Source organism: Impatiens glandulifera, chromosome 7, assembly GCF_907164915.1.
Source record: "Impatiens glandulifera chromosome 7, dImpGla2.1, whole genome shotgun sequence".
Classification (NCBI taxonomy): Eukaryota; Viridiplantae; Streptophyta; class Magnoliopsida; order Ericales; family Balsaminaceae; genus Impatiens; species Impatiens glandulifera.
The window spans coordinates 43003420-43020203 of record NC_061868.1 but is presented as its reverse complement, the minus strand read 5'-3'; the positions used below and the strand labels follow the sequence as shown (position 1 = coordinate 43020203).

The following is a 16784-nucleotide window of genomic DNA, read 5'->3' as shown; positions in this document are numbered from 1 at the left end:
ATTCCTATGTTTTAGTATATATTTACATAATTATTTATAAGCTCTTTTCTTTATCAAATTTAATAAAATATTTCTAAACTTTGACCGGTAAAAAAAGAGCTTTAATGTCCTTTTAGTAAAAAATAATAATAAATAGATTTTTAAGGGAATAAATATTGAAATATAAAAAATAAAAATAAAAAGATAATTTATAAGGTAAAATAATATTATAATGTATTACATGTTCATACAGAGTTAGGCTAAACAATTGGAGCAGACAGATATCATCATTTGCTACATTTCAATTATATTTCGTGAAGTATTAACGAGGAAGGGAACGTGGAAGAAAACAATATTGTCTACAAGGCGAATATGGAAATAACAACAAAAATTGGGAACGTTAATTGTAATTTTTGATTATACTGTTGTTTGATTTCTACCATTCAGAAACTCTAGGGTCATTTGTTTGTTATCTTATAATCAAAACTAGGGTTTCTAGTTTTGATTTTTGACCCTCCCACTTTTTACAAATATAGATAAATAAAATATTAATGTAACGTCTAAAAATGGTCGACATCTTAAGATAGCTTATATTCTTATCGATAGATTAATTTTGACTTTTTAGAATCGCCACCAACTTTTTCTTTAAAAAATTAGAAAAAAATATTGTGCGTTCTCAAACGCGTATAAAAGAGATTTTAATCAAGATCTAATATATTGTTACACCAGCATTATGTCTCATGTGCCCATCAAATGAGATCTCTACTATAAACTTTTGACAATTTTATATAAAGTATTTTTTTACACTTAGTTTATTTATTCCACCCTAGTATATTATTTAAGGATAAATTCAAACATAATAATGTGACTAAAATGTTTTATTGATTGTCTCTAGGGCATGCGTTATCTTCGTAGTGCGAAAAATAAATAGGTAAGATTGAGATAAATATATATATATAAATATATATATATATATATATATATATATATATATATATATATATATATATAAATAAAGGCACAGGGAGTAAGGATTGAAGCCCCTTAGCTCTGCCAGGCACTGGATAGGGGTGTGATCTCAATAATACCTGAAAAATAAAATAAATAAATGTTATAAAATAAATTAAAAACCCAAACAAAACTTAAGGTAATTAATTTTCTTTTTATATTTTTGTTGGAAAATATTTATATAGTTATTTTATATTTTTTTGAAATTTGCTGAATTAATAAAAATAAAAATCATAAATGCAAATAATATGAAATACACAATAAATGAGTAACCAAACAAAGTTTAGGCTCTTTGACCCGATCTACCAGACATATATTTAAGCACAAATAGATTGACTAGGGTTTGGCTTTGGCCTGGCTGGTTCAAGGTTGTCTTAAAAGTGGGAGGTATGGTTTCATTCCCTAGACTATTAATGGGAGACCCGTTCCAATCCATAAACGACTTCTTTTTCCTTTTTTAGTCGTATATATATATATATATAATATGACGCTTAAATTATAATCTCTCCACAATCATCACATCGGGTGTATATATATATAATGACGTTTAAACTATAACATCTCTACAATCATATCCACGCGGGCGTAGCTACACCAAAGGTTATGGTGGGCTACAACCCTGGCTGGCACAGATTGAGGAGCTCAAATCAAGTTCAATTATTCTCTTTCTTTTAGCTATGACTGGCCCAAATTGAGAAGCCCAAACCCATTTTAATTATTCTTTTTCTTCTCTTTTCCTTCCCTAGTTCCCAACTTTTTCTCTTTCTTTTCTCTTTCTTTCGTAAATCAGAATTCCTATTAGTCCTAATTTTGCCTTAATTTTATAGTTGTCTTGCCTAGTTGTCTAATTGTCTTGCCATAATTCATAGTTTAGACCATAAACAAAAATTGTATTTGTGAATATTGTCATTTTGTCTGCCTATTGGTATGTTACAAATTTACAATATCTAATATCTATTCATTATATTTTCATTCTTCTTACATTTTAAGGTTCTTCTAGATGTTTTTATCTTGAATATTTTTTAGCATATCTCAATTCTTAAAAGGTTGATTTAATATTTAATAGGTTGATTTTATTAATGGATGATCAAAGAACTAAGAAGAAAACCTTGTTTTCATTTTTTAAATCAAAACCTAGGACATCAACTGGTGAGATTGAGCTGCAGGAGCATTCTTTAATTAACGCTGATATGTCAAACCATGATGATCAACATCCCACCAAGTATCAAATAGCTGATACTGATGTTACTAATCTAAGTACTAACAATGAAGCCATTATTGAATCCACCTAAACAGTTAATTTCTTATTAGAAGAGGAGATTGAAGGAAGAGGAGACACAAACATAATACTTACTTTGGTGGAGGATTTGCGAATGAGATTGGCGGAAGAGAGAGAACGGCAGAAGAAGAGGACAGCGACAAAGATTAGGTGGAAGAGAGAAGATAGCGGTGAAGATTGGCGGAAAGAAAGAAATCAAAGATTAGGTCGGGGAGCAGGGGAGGCTTCAGATATATTTTAATTAGGCAATAGAGATGGGTGTGAGAACCAATCGCTACTATGCTAAAGGAATTTTGATTGGTCACTTATCCAATCGCTACTAACACTTCAAAAAGGCAGTAAAACATGGTGCCTCTTTTTCACGGTTTTTAATTAGGTTTATAACGATTGGCTTTATAACCAATCGATGTTATGTCAAGGTAGTAGTGATTGGTCTAAAAGCCAATCGATATTATCAATGTAGTAGCGATTGGATTTAAACTCAATCGCCACTACATTGATAATAGCGATTGGCCTTTAGACCAATCGCTATGTTTACTCGCTACAGGGCCTTTTTTTTACTAGTGGGGAGCTTTGCTCAGAGAATGGGATATCAAAATGATGGCCATGAGGGAATCCAAGAACCTCAACAAGATCGAGTGTATGATCTCTTTGCCGATCTAAGGCCTATGAGTTTGAGATAAACTCAAGGAATGAAGAGGGGTCGTCCACCTCCATCACAACACAAGCACTGGTGACTGCTGAAGAGCCACTTGTTTTGACAGTTACCAAGTATGTTGAACAGATCAGCGACGATGCAATGTCACTATTTGTCAAGAAATTTTGCAAATTTATGAGGAAGAATCATTTAACTATAATTCTAACTCCAGCTGCCATCAGATTTCACTATAAAAAAGGAATATAGATTTTTGCCACATATTTTATCTCTCTAGAATTCTGTCTTTCAATGTAAACTCTTAATAATAACATATTTATAGGATAAATATTCAGATAATAAAACATAAATAAATTTTGGTCATGCCCAAGTCCAAACTCAAATACAAACTTAATAGGAAAAAAGCTCACTTAAACGTATGTACTTGTACAACTAGCTCACTTAAACGTATGTACTAATAAAAAGTCATTTAAACGTATGTACTATCAAAAATTGGCTCATTTAGCTTCTTTTAGGATCCATGGTTAATTTTTATTTTTAAATTTATATATTTATTAATTAAATATTAATATATTTTCTCTCTCCTTCTTTTTCATTAATTAAATTAGGTAATTTATTTTATTTTTAAATTTTTTATTATTTTAATATTAATTTCTCTTTTATATTTCATCTTTTTTTTTATTAGTTTTTATTTCTTATATTTCTTAAATTCTCATTTTTTTTTTAATTTAACAACTTATTTATAAATTTTATGTTTTACTGTAATATTTTTTGAAGGGTTTTTTTATATTTAATTTAATATAATAAAAATGAAAAAATGATTTTTTCTTATTTAGTTTAATATAAATAAAAATGAAATTAATAATTTTTTATTTAATTTTTATTCACGATTTATATTAGTAGTAAATAAATTGTTTTGTCTAATATTTGATTATTACTCTTTTAGTGTTTGATGAATGAGTTTTTATTATTATTCAATTTTTAATTCTTAATTAATTTATTTTTGTGTTGAAGGATTTTTATTGTTGAAATAATTTTCATTGTTATATTCAATTATTGTGATCAAACAATTTTAAAATAATTAATAATAAATGTGAATATAAAAAAAATATATAAAAAAGAAGAAGAAATATAGAGTTAAAATAATTAATGATGAATGCTCATATGTATAAAATAAAATTAAAATAATCAATCATAAATACTCATATCGAAATAATAAAAAATTATAAAAAAGATAAAAATAAAGGGTTCATTTATTAGTAATAAATGAAATAATAAATGAAAAAGAAAGAGAGAGGAAATATATTAATATTTAATTAATAAATATATAAATTTAAAAATAAAAGTTAACCATGGTTACTAAAAGAGGTTAAATGAGCCAATTTTTGGTAGTACATATGTTTAAATGACCTTTTATTAGTACATACGTCTAAGTGAGCTAGTTGTATAAGTACATACGTCTAAGTGAGCTTTTTTCCAACTTAATAAATTCTAATTAACTATTGTAGAGTTTATTATAAGTGTATGTTTCATAACAATTGAATTTAAGACTTTTAATGGAGCATCAAAAATTAAAATTTCATCAATTTTAAGTTACACTCTATTGTAAAAATTTTGGTTGATATTATGATTTGAATTAATGAATGATATATATAAGTGAAACTAATTTCATTGTTTATCTAGAAGTAATAAGAGGAATTCTTGCCGGTGGAATTTTTTGACGTGCAATATGAATATTGTGTAAGTTTAAGATATGGATATTTCGCAACTAGTATTTTTTACCATTGGAAGAAAGTAAAAATCTCATATTTATTTTTGTTTGTAGTTTTAATTTTTTGTTCAGAATTTCAACTTATTATTTTAAAATTTATTATTATCAAAATATCAAATATACTATTGATGGGCTCAAATTTTATTTTTGATCTCAAATATTTAAATTTTAATGGACTTATAATATAATGAAAATAATAAATAATAATGAAATCAATTAAAAAAATTGATAATGAAAACAATTTAATTATATTAACAAGATTTATCTACACATAATAATTCTCTAATGGCACAAATATATGGATGGGTAAAAATATTTTTAGTGGTTCATAATTGTCACTTACCGACACAACTCATAATTGCATTTTACCAGCACAAGATCATATGTGTCGGTAAAAGATTTTAGTGGCTCATAATTGCTTCTTACCGGCACAAGATCATATGTGTCGGTAAAAGATTTTAGTGGCTCATAATTGCTTTTTACCGGCACAAGATCATATGTGTCGATAAAATATTTTAGTGGCTCATAATTGCTTTTTACCGGCACAAGATCATATGTGTCGGTAAATGATTTTAGTGGCTCATAATTGCTATTTACCGGCACAAGATTATGTGTCGATAAAAATATGTGCCGGTAAATATTTTAGCCGGTATATATACGCCGGTAATACATGTGGATGAATAGTTCCCGAAAATGTAATACTGACATTGGCTTTTCACTAAGTCTTGTTTGGTCGTATATTTTTGTCATTCATTATATTTTTTTTTATTCCTCTTTTTATGTTTTTTTTTCTTTTCTTTTCTCTATTTTTTATCTTTATGTTTATATATATATTTATTATTAATAACTGTTATTATTATATTTATATATATATTCAATTATTATTATTATCTTTTATTAGTCCTACATTAACTTTTTTTTTTTTTTTTTCTTAAATTTTTTCATTCTTTCATTTGACACAAACTCATTTTTGAATCAATTACTTACTCTTACTCTCTTTTTTCAATGAGTCCGTTAGAAATGAGTTTATTATATAAATTCAAACCAAACTTGAAACTCCTATTTTTATTATTTAAAGAGAGAAAAACTCTTGTTCCTAACCTCATAATTTAAAATAAATTGAGTTTGTTGTTATGATGTTGATAGATATTAGATAAATGGGAAGAACTTTCATTTGATATTAGTTCAATTTTTTTGACAAATAATTTTGGATTATGTATGAACAACTTTGTTTTTCAGAACAAATAAATAAATATGTGTCATCTCAGCCTCACTAATATAAATTCTCACTAAATAAACTACATTTTTTAAACATACACAAATTAAGTAAAGATTTGTGTAATCAAACTATTTCGCTCACATCAGTCAAATGAATGAGTTTCTATAAAGTATAATTTATCCTTTATTTAATTAAAAGAAAATTACTACAACTTTAAATATATCACTGTAGTCACTCTTGATAGGACAAAAAATAACTAAAAATTCACCATTACTATCTCCACACCTATTCCCCAAAGGCAAAATTATTAATTCTAAGATAATTATAATCTTTCCAACTAATGAATATTCAAACCATTTGTAAGAGTTAATTGTTTGCAAAAAGAAAAAAAATACATCGATAACAAATCTCACAATATTACGATTTAGTCTATTGAATGAGGAGGTAATGGCTCGGCCCTAGAGCTGACGACAAAAAATGAGAAGAGCGGAATGTCGTAGAGGAATCGCCTACTACGAACATACCGCCTGACATCTCTCAATTGAATTTAGTTTTTTATCCTAATTGACGCATAAATGTGTAAATATATATTATTAAAAGTAAAAAAAAAAATGTGTCTAAGATAGAAAAATAAACTCTAATAAGTTGAATGCCATACAAACAAATAAAAAAATAAAATTTTTAGAATGTCATATTGCACTCTCCCTTGACTTCAAAAATAAAAAAGAATGTATGCAAATAGATCCGATTTTCCTTAAATCCAACCACTTGTTTTATGGAATCCAATTTCATTGACCATTTTCGAAATGCACAATGTATTTCTTCATATCGATAGTCATTGCTTCAAATAAGGCACAATATATTTCTTTGTATCGGTGCTCGATATCTTGAGATGTCCTCCAACTATATTTATGAATTGCACTCTCCCAGCACTGTCTAAACTCTTTAAACCAATCCAATCTTCATTATACAATGCTGTCTACAGGATAAAGAGATCAAATGTTATTATTATTATTATTATTGATAGTGCCAAAATTCAAACTGCTATTATACTCACCTCTTGAGGAGATAAAACCTTATCCCTCGACCCATCTGGGAAATACCCGAACCATGAGGTTTCTTTTGGATCCAAAACCTTATCATTCTCAAACTTTGATAACCAAAACAAGAAAACAGGAATTATGCCAATAAAACAGGATTACAGTATGCTCTTATAAACTGAAAAGTTGTGGGGAAAAAAAAAAGACAGTTCCACTCACCATGATAAGCACAAGATTCTGCAAGCTGGCGAATCTTTCCTTGTAAACAGCATTCTTGTGATCTTTGTATTCGTTATTCAGTTGAGGAAGAAACTTGCAATGTTTCATGTATTGATTAATAGCCTAACAATGTATATATATAAAGTTGTAAAATCATATAGGAAGCCCAACCATTATATAAGCGAAAGCTAGATACTCACAGTTGGCATTTTTATATAACCAGCCGGTCCAAAGTTTTCCTGCAAACAAATCATTTATCAAATTTGTTTTTTTGAAAAAAAGGAGATTCAGGATTGGAGGAAAACGTACCTGCGCATATTTACTATATACTCCTGATTTTATGATAGAATCCACCAGAGTGCAGTAATTTCCGGACTGTAGGAAGAAAAGAAAAAGACTAATATTTATCGGGTAAGAAGCAAACCATAATGGCATCTTCATTCAAAGTCCAAAAACAATAACTTTCGAGTCAGCAAGGGAAGTAAACTTACACCACAATAAGGAATCTTAGCTATCCCAGCATGTGGACCAGCCAGTGATACGTAATTATACACCTAAGTTGTTGCAGAAATCAAGTAAATGAAAATTAAATACATTTTAATGTTGATTAATCTTACTTGAGGGGCTCCTCCTTCACAAAACTCAATAACAGCACGAGCAATGATATTTCCCTGAAGGAAAAAATCATCAAATTATTCCAATGCATACTTTTCACCCATAAGTTACAAGGAATAAGATAAACATTTTCGATTAATTTCTTTGAACGAACCTGGGAAAGTCCAACTATATTGTATCCTTGGCTGAGCGCATAATTACTTTTCACCTGTAAGTTGCAAAAAGGAAAGGGGTAAAGGGAAAAACTATGTTTTATATATACCTGCTCAACTATTAGACAAACCAGGTAGCTCTACCATCTCACAAGCAATTTCAGTCTGCAAGAAGTAAAACCGAAACAGAAGTTAAATTTGGAGAAGAAAATAGCTGAGTCTGGGATTTGCCATGGCTAACAGACAAACCTGGTTTCTGATTGGCACGAGCCAGGAATCTCCAGTTTCTCTGTTTGAAGGAAACAAGTGATCAGTCTAATGAATAGGAAACAATACAATCGAGCATATGAATATTACATGCAATGTCCTTGGGAACCCGACCAATTGCTTAGATTGTTGGTAAATTTAATCATTTGATTGTTTGAGCATTTATCTCCAAGTCCTGCAATAATAAAACCAAGAATTATCAAAACATAATCATGTCAATTGTACTTACTATGTTCAAACTGGAATAATCGTATCAATGGCAACAGAAACTAGTGTTTTTCATCGTACAAATGATTGTCAATGAAAACAAGAAGTTGAAGAAAAGCTTAAATGAAGTAGAGATACAATAGACTTTCACATCGATCAGTTAAAGATTACCGTGGAAAACAACGAAAGGGAGAGAATACGCAGACGTAAACACTAGTGCCAATATAATTAGGATGGCCATCTTCAGAAGCAGCATATATATGATCAATCTTCTACCTGATAGTGTTGTTCACTGGAAGCATGAAAATCGGAGCCGATGATTCCGACGAGACTGAGGGAGAGCTTATCAGACCAGAAGCAGCGTACGTGACAAGTATATATCAATATTGATTCACACATTTTGCTTCAGGGAAATATTTTCAGGATTGTTTCTTTTGGTTTTATTATCAAAATCTTAAGAAATTCATAGGCTTTGTTTTATTTGAGTTTTTTAAAAAATTAAAAGAAAATTAAACATTATTTTATTTTTCTTTCATCTATCAAATTATTAACTAAAATATTAAAATATTTTTTATTTTAAATTATTTTATTTATATATCAATATTTTTTAAGTTTTTTTATCAAAAAATAATTATTAACTGCTCAAAATTATTAACCATCATTATTTTTCTCTCTCTAAATTTATTAAAAATCTCATTCCAACAAAATTTTATTATTATTATTATAATTATTTCTCATTTAAAAATTAAAATTTATGAAAGACTAATTTGAGTAACTCTTTATTAAAAAGAAAAAGAAAATTATATCTTGATTGTTTCACCTCCTTTGCTTTGCTGTTAAGAAATTATCATACATGGTCGGAAGGTATGGTTATGGACAACAAACTATCCTTAACGATACTATCCTTAACTATTGAAAATATTGTTCAGATTATAAAAATTTAAGGCATAAAAAATATAATGTCAAAACAAAAAAAAACATAACACCACCTCAATCTCAATAATAAAAAAAAAAAAAAAAGTCAGACATTCTTCAATTCTAGATAAATCGTCGGAGGAGCTAAGTAAGGGCGGAACTACGTTCAACCTTACTAGCCATTCTCAATAATAAAAAAAAAAAGTCAGACATTCTACGTTCAACCTTATTAGTATATAGAGGGAGTATAAAAGGAATTCTCATCCTGGTCCACTGATGATGGATAATTTTTTTTTTATAGATAGAGTATAGAGAGAGATTAAAGTGAATTTAATAAAAAAAAATATATATATATATATATATAATTTACTATATAATAATATAACATGCATATCTCCCCACTATTAAAAATTATATAATTTATTATAGAGTAATTAAACATATATTAAGTGACCCATCACTACAATTTGTATAATTTATTTATAGCATTTAACCCTTTCATTCTCTCTATATTGGTATAATTTCTTGTGTTTTTTATAGACGTTTTATTAGCATATGTAGTAGTGTTATAGACATCTGTGTTTGATTCATTTTTATTGATGATAATTTTTTTAATATGTAATATTTATATATATACATGTTTAGAATATTGATATTTAATAATTTTTTAATGTCAGATTATGAGAGAAAGAGAAAGAGGGAGAAACAAATATAATTATTTCTTATTAAAATTTATAATTTTTTTCTAAATCTCAAAAATTAAGTTGGATAAAATTATCTTTGAACGAAATTTTAAATTACACCTATTTCTACCTGTGTACATTGATTAACATAATAAAATTAGACGAATTTATATTAAAATGAGGTTGATATGAGATCTAAATCTGAAAACAACAACATTAATTTCAATACTAAGTTTTTATTATTGTATTATATTAGTTTTTTTAAAATATTTTAACCCGGATAGATTTTATATCCTGACTCCGCCTTGAAACTAAGAATAAATTATTTTTGACTTCTCATGTTCTATTCATTCTCGTTCTAACATATTATATTTTATATATATATATATATATATATATATATATATATATATATATATATATATATATATATATATAATGTTAGTTTTATTTTTTTAACCTTTTTTGTTTTATTGAATCTAGATAGTTAGCATTTTAGTTAAAGTTATTTATATATTTATATAATTATTTATAAGCTCCTTTTTTATAAATATTTAATAAAATATTTCTAAACTTTGACTGATTAAAAAAAGTTTTAGGGCATACTTGGTACGTGATTTTTGTACTCAGAAATGGGAAAGGGAATGAAATGAGATGTTTGGTTGGTGGTTTTGATTCCAAGATATTGATTTGATTTACGGATACTCAGGAATCATTCAATTCTCTCTAAATTTGGAGGATTGAATCTCATTCCGGCTCTCTAAATTGGGAGGATTGAATCTCATTCCGGAGCGATACACTTTCTCTCATTATCTTCACTCTCCTATTTTCTCTCTCATAATTATAATTATAATATCATATATATTTTATAATTATATTATACGTTATTTTATAATTAACATAATAATAAATTTTTATTTATTTATGAAAAAATAATTTCAATTATTTAAATAATATTAAGGAATCATTTAAAATAAAATTTTAGTAATAATTACAATAACTAATAATAATATAATTAATAACTAATAATAATAATATAATTAATTTTATATAGTCAATTTTATATAATTAATTTTAAATATTATATATTAATAATAAAATTAAAATAAATTAATTAAAATATAAAAGTATAAAACTAAAAATAAAAATTTTATATAAAAAAATATTAAAAAATTAAATATAAAATATTTTAATAAAAATTATTATTAAAAAAATTATACCATGTTATAATATATTATTAAATAAAATATTATATTTCATTTAAAATATATAATATTTGAAAGACTTTGTCTTATATTATTTATATTTAATAGATAATTATTTATTTATAATTAGTAAAAAATTGAAACATTCAACATTTTTTTTTTGTTATAAGTGTTTTTATTTTTAGTTTGAAAAAATATAACTAATATGAAAAAATATTATATGTTTATATTTTATTAAATTATGTCACTTAAATATTTTATAGATTTTAAACTTAAAAAAATAATAATATTTTATATTTTTAATTTAATAAAATAAAATTAAAATTAAATATAATTTTAATAACAAAATTATATTTATAACTTTTCTCTTATAAATTCAAACGTTATCAATGGGAATGAGAATGATTAAAACTCTTAACCAAACACTACACTTATATCAATCATACTCATTCTCATTCCACACATCTATCAATCTTAATTCTATTCTCCATTCCTTTATTTGAACCAAGCATCCCATAATGTCTTTTTAGTAAAAATAATAATAAATAATTTTGTATGAAAATAAATATTGAAATATAAAAATAAAAATAAAAATATAAGATAAAATAATATTATAATAAATTATATGTTCATACAGAGGTAGGTTAAACAATGGGAATAGACAGAACATCATCATTTGCTACAATTCATTCACCTTTCATGAAGTATGAGCGCAAGAAATGGATGTGGAACAAAACAACATGACCTATAAGGCGAATATAGAAATAACAACAAAGATTCAGAACTTTAATTGTAATTTTTTTATTGTACTATTGATTGATTGTTACCATTCAGAAACTATAGGATTGTTTGTTTGTCATTTAATAATCAAAACTAGGATTTGTCTAGTTTTAATTTTGACTCTCTCATTTTTTGGGCTTCTTAATGAGATGGTGCTAAAATCGTTTTTCAAAAAAAATATTATAATGTATTATTTATTATTATATTTAGCTCTTATCAAAATTGTCTTTTGAAATGAAAGTTACATTAAATTATTTACAAATATATATCGGTAAAAAAGCATTAGTGTAACGTCTAAAAATGGTTGATATCTTAAAATATGATTTAATCTTATCTATGGATAACTTAGACCTTTCAGAGTCGCTATTAATTTTTTCTTTAAAAAATTGAAAAATAATGTTTTGCGTTCTTAAACGAGAATAAAAGATATTCTGATTTGATATGTAACAGTTACACGTGAGAAAAGGTGTCAGCATTATGTCTCACGTGTCATCAAATGAGATATCTATTATAACTTTTGTCAATTTATATAAAGTATTTTTTACAATTCATTTATTTATTTCACCATAATATATTGTCTAAGGATAAATTCAAACATAATAATGTGACTAAAATGTTTTTATTAATTGTTTTTATAGCATGAGTCTAAGTTATCGTCATAATGCGCAATGGCATGATCTCAATAATACCTGAAAAATAAAAATAAATGTTATAAAATAATTAAAAATCCAAACAAAAATTAAGGTAATTAATTTTCTTTTTATATTTTGGTTGGAAAATATTTATATAGTTATTTTATATTTTTTTTAAAAATTGCTGAATTAATATAAAAAAAAAAAAACCTTAAATGCAAACAATATGAAATACACAATAAATGAATAACCAAACAAAGTTTAGAAGAATGTTTGGATCATCAGAAGTTATTCTTCACTGAAACCTTGCACAGATATAAAACATTTGAAAATAAGTATGAATCAAACTAACCCTTCAAATGTAACAGGAATTAGATCATGTTAATCCCAACAAATCGAGTCTTAATTAAGCCACAGCTTATTCATCTATGACCCTACCTTAATCTTTTTAATCTAGAATATTTCGTGAATTGAAATTAAAATTTTGATCTCTTAAATAAAATTACTTTTACTTATCAAAAAGATAAAATACTTTTAATAAGAACCGAATATATATGAGTCTTTTGTAAGATGGTGTTTAATACAAGCTGCTCTTTATCATTTAATCTATTCAGGTGATGAGTTAATTGCTTATACCAAAGAACAAATGGATTATATTAATCTTCATACAAATTAAAAAATAAATAAATTGTATTATCTACCAAACTTTTGTACATTCAAATACTTAAAAATATAATAATTAGAGTCTTATATATAAGTTTGTCTAATATTATATCCATTTTGTTGGGTTTAATTTTTTTTTTAAGTATTGGTTTATTTGAAACTTTTTTTTTACATTAAGTTTAAGTTAATCCTAATTCCTAACTCTAATTTTTTTAAACATAGAACTAGAATTAAAGTTACAGGTGAAACTTATTTGGTGTAAATAATGTAAGCCAACTAACTGTGACAATGTTAAAATCCTTTCCAAAGAGCATTTTGGTGAAGGGAATAGGTCAAATAAATGAAAATAAAAAAAAAACATAAAGGAAAACACAGATAAAATGTTATTTAAACATATGTATTATTAAAAATTTGTTCATCTAACCTCATTAATAAATCATAATTAATTTTTTATTTTTTTATTTATATATTTATTAATTAAATATTCATATATTTTCTCTCCTTCTTTTTTTATTAATTAAATCAATTAAATAAATTTTATTCCTAAATTTTTTAATATTAATTTCTCTTTTTTATTTCATTTTCCTTTTTTTTATTAGTTTTTACTTTTATTAATTCTTAAATTCTCATTTTTTAAAAAATTTTAACAACTTGTTTATGAATTTTGTGTTTTATTGTTATATTTTTGTGAAGGTTTCTTTCTTATTTAATTTAATATGAACAAAAATAAAATTAATAATTTTTATTTAATTTTTAATTCATGATTTATAATAATAGTAAAAAATATTTTTTTTTGTCTAATATTTGAATATTACTTCTTTTTGTTTGATGAATAAATTGCTATTATTATATTATCAAATTCTTGATTATTAATTAATTTATTTATGTTAAAGGATTTTTATTATCGAAAAGATAAATCAGTGTTATATTCAACTATTGGACCCACAATTTTAAAATAATTAATAATTAATATTAATATAAAAAATAAGAAATATAAATTATATATATATATGGGCAAATTACATTGGCGGCCCTCTAATTACTATGATCGCTAATTTTTAACCTTTAAATTAAATTTTTAAACAAATTGTCCTTCAACTTTTAAAAAGTCGCCAATAGCCATTCCGTTAACTTTTTGTTTAAACATACCGATTTAAGTTTAAAATATTATTTTTTTACATATTATTTTTAATAATTATTATATATATATATATATAATTATTAAATCTCTTATGTATATATATATAATATTAAATTTATATAATTATTAAATTTCTTTTATATATATATATATATATATATATAATTTATTTTTATCTATATTTATATCTATATTTATAAAACAAAGTTTAAAAATAATTTATAATATAAATATATATATATATAATTTATATATATTATCTTTAATCATATTTATATATATATATATATATAATATTTTTATAATATATATATTAAAAAAATAATTTGAGAGTCAAGAGTGATGGTACCTTCCAACTATTCGATCACTTTTAATCCTTAAATTATTTGTTAAAAAAAATATATTATATAAATTAATGATTAAAGATAATATATAAATTATATATATATATAATATAAATTATTTTTACACTTTATTTTATAGATATAGATAAAAATAAATAATATATATATATATATTTAATAATTATATAAATATAAAAATTAATGATAAAATAAATATATATATATAATATTATATATATATAAACGATTTAATAATTATATATATATATAAATATAAAAAATAATAATTTAAGATAATATATAAAAATAATAATTTAAGTTTAAACTGTTTAAACAAAAAAATAACTAAAGGTTATTGGTGACCTTTTTAAAAGTTGAAGGGCAATTTATTGTAAAAAATTAATTTGAGGGCTAAAAGTAAGCGATCAGAGTAATTAAAGGTCACATTTATATAAAAGATAAAATTAAAATAATTTATAATAAATACTAGTATATAAATAATAAGAAATTTATGAAAAAGATAAAAAAGAAAATAAAGAGTTTATTAATTAATGAAAAAGAAGGAGAAAGAAAATATATTATTATTTAATTAATAAATATATAAATTAGAAAATAAAAATTAATTATAATTTACTTAAAAAAATACTAAATGAGTCTATTTTTAATAGTATAAATATTTAAATAAGTATATACATCTAAGTAAACTAATTTTACAAGTAAATGTTTTAAGTAAGTTTTTTTTCTAAAAATAAAATTTCAAATTGTCACCAAAATCACGTGAAAAAAAATATATATTATATAAATTATTCAATCACTTTTAATCCTTAAATTATTTGTTAAAAAATTATATATTATATAAATTAATAATTAAAGATAATATATAAATTATATATATATATATATATATATATTATAAATTATTTTTAAATTTTATTTTATAGATATAATAAAAATAAATAATATATAGATTTAATAATTATATAAATATAAAAATTAATGATAAAAAATATATATATAATATTATATATATAACCGATTTAATAATTATATATATATATATATATATATATATATATATATATATATAATAATTTAAGATAATATATAAAAAATAATAATTTAAATTTAAACTGCTTAACCAAAAAATTGACGAAAGGTTATTGGTGACCTTTTTAAAAGTTGAAGGGGCGATTTATTGTAAAAATTAATTTGAGGGCTAAAAGTAAACAATCAGAGTAATTAAAGGGTCACCCTTATATAAAAGATAAAATTAAAATAATTTATAATAAATACTAGTATATAAATAATAAGAAATTTATGAAAAAGATAAAAAAAAAAAATAAAGAGTTTATTAATTAATGAAAAAGGAGGAGAAAGAAAATATATTATTATTTAATTAATAAATATATAAATTAGAAAATAAAAATTAATTATGATTTACTAAAAAAATGTTAAATGAGTTTATTTTTAATAATATGAATATTTAAATGACATTTTATTAGTATATACATCTAAGTAAACTAATTTTACAAGTAAATGCGTTTAAGTAAGTTTTTTTTTTTTAAAATAAAATTTTAAATTGTCACCAAAATCACGTGAACAAAAAATATATATTATATAAATTATTCAATCACTTTTAATCCTTAAATTATTTGTTAAAAAAATATATATTATTTAAATTAATGATTAAAGATAATATATAAATTATATATATATATTATAAATTATTTTTAAACTTTATTTTATAGATATAGATAAAAATAAATAATATATATATATTTAATAATTATATAAATATAAAAATTAATTATAAAATATATATATATATAATATTATATATATAAGTAATTTAATAATTATATATATATATATATATAAAATAATAATTTAAGATAATATATAAAAATAATAATTTAAGTTTAAACTGTTTAACCAAAAAATTGACGAAAGGTTATTGGTGACCTTTTTAAAAGTTGAAAGGGCGATTTATTGTAAAAATTAATTTGAGGG

General features: G+C 23.3%; 1 protein-coding gene across 1 annotated transcript; it reads right to left on the bottom strand.

Annotated features, from left to right (window-relative positions):
- Positions 1-2951: 2951 nt before the first annotated feature.
- Positions 2952-8652, bottom strand: LOC124909981 (palmitoyl-protein thioesterase 1-like). Its single transcript, XM_047450608.1, has 12 exons — positions 8583-8652; positions 8295-8379; positions 8187-8226; positions 7940-7993; positions 7788-7841; positions 7662-7724; positions 7480-7545; positions 7371-7409; positions 7171-7293; positions 6969-7061; positions 6756-6890; positions 2952-3026 (listed from the first exon to the last, which is right to left on the bottom strand). The coding sequence occupies exons 1-12, from the start codon at positions 8650-8652 to the stop codon at positions 2952-2954; spliced, it is 897 nt and encodes a 298-aa protein (XP_047306564.1).
- Between the last annotated feature and the right edge of the window lie 8132 nt (positions 8653-16784).

Bases quoted from the DNA above. Each gene is read 5' to 3' on its own strand.
- LOC124909981 (XM_047450608.1), bottom strand. From the start codon at position 8,652: ATGGCCATCCTAATTATATTGGCACTAGTGTTTACGTCTGCGTATTCT. The intron at 7,994-8,186 runs GTTTGTCTGTTA...TGCAACTTACAG, and splicing joins TCGTGCCAATCAGAAACCAG to GTGAAAAGTAATTATGCGCT. The intron at 6,891-6,968 runs GTGAGTATAATA...TTTATCCTGTAG, and splicing joins AGGTTTTATCTCCTCAAGAG to ACAGCATTGTATAATGAAGA.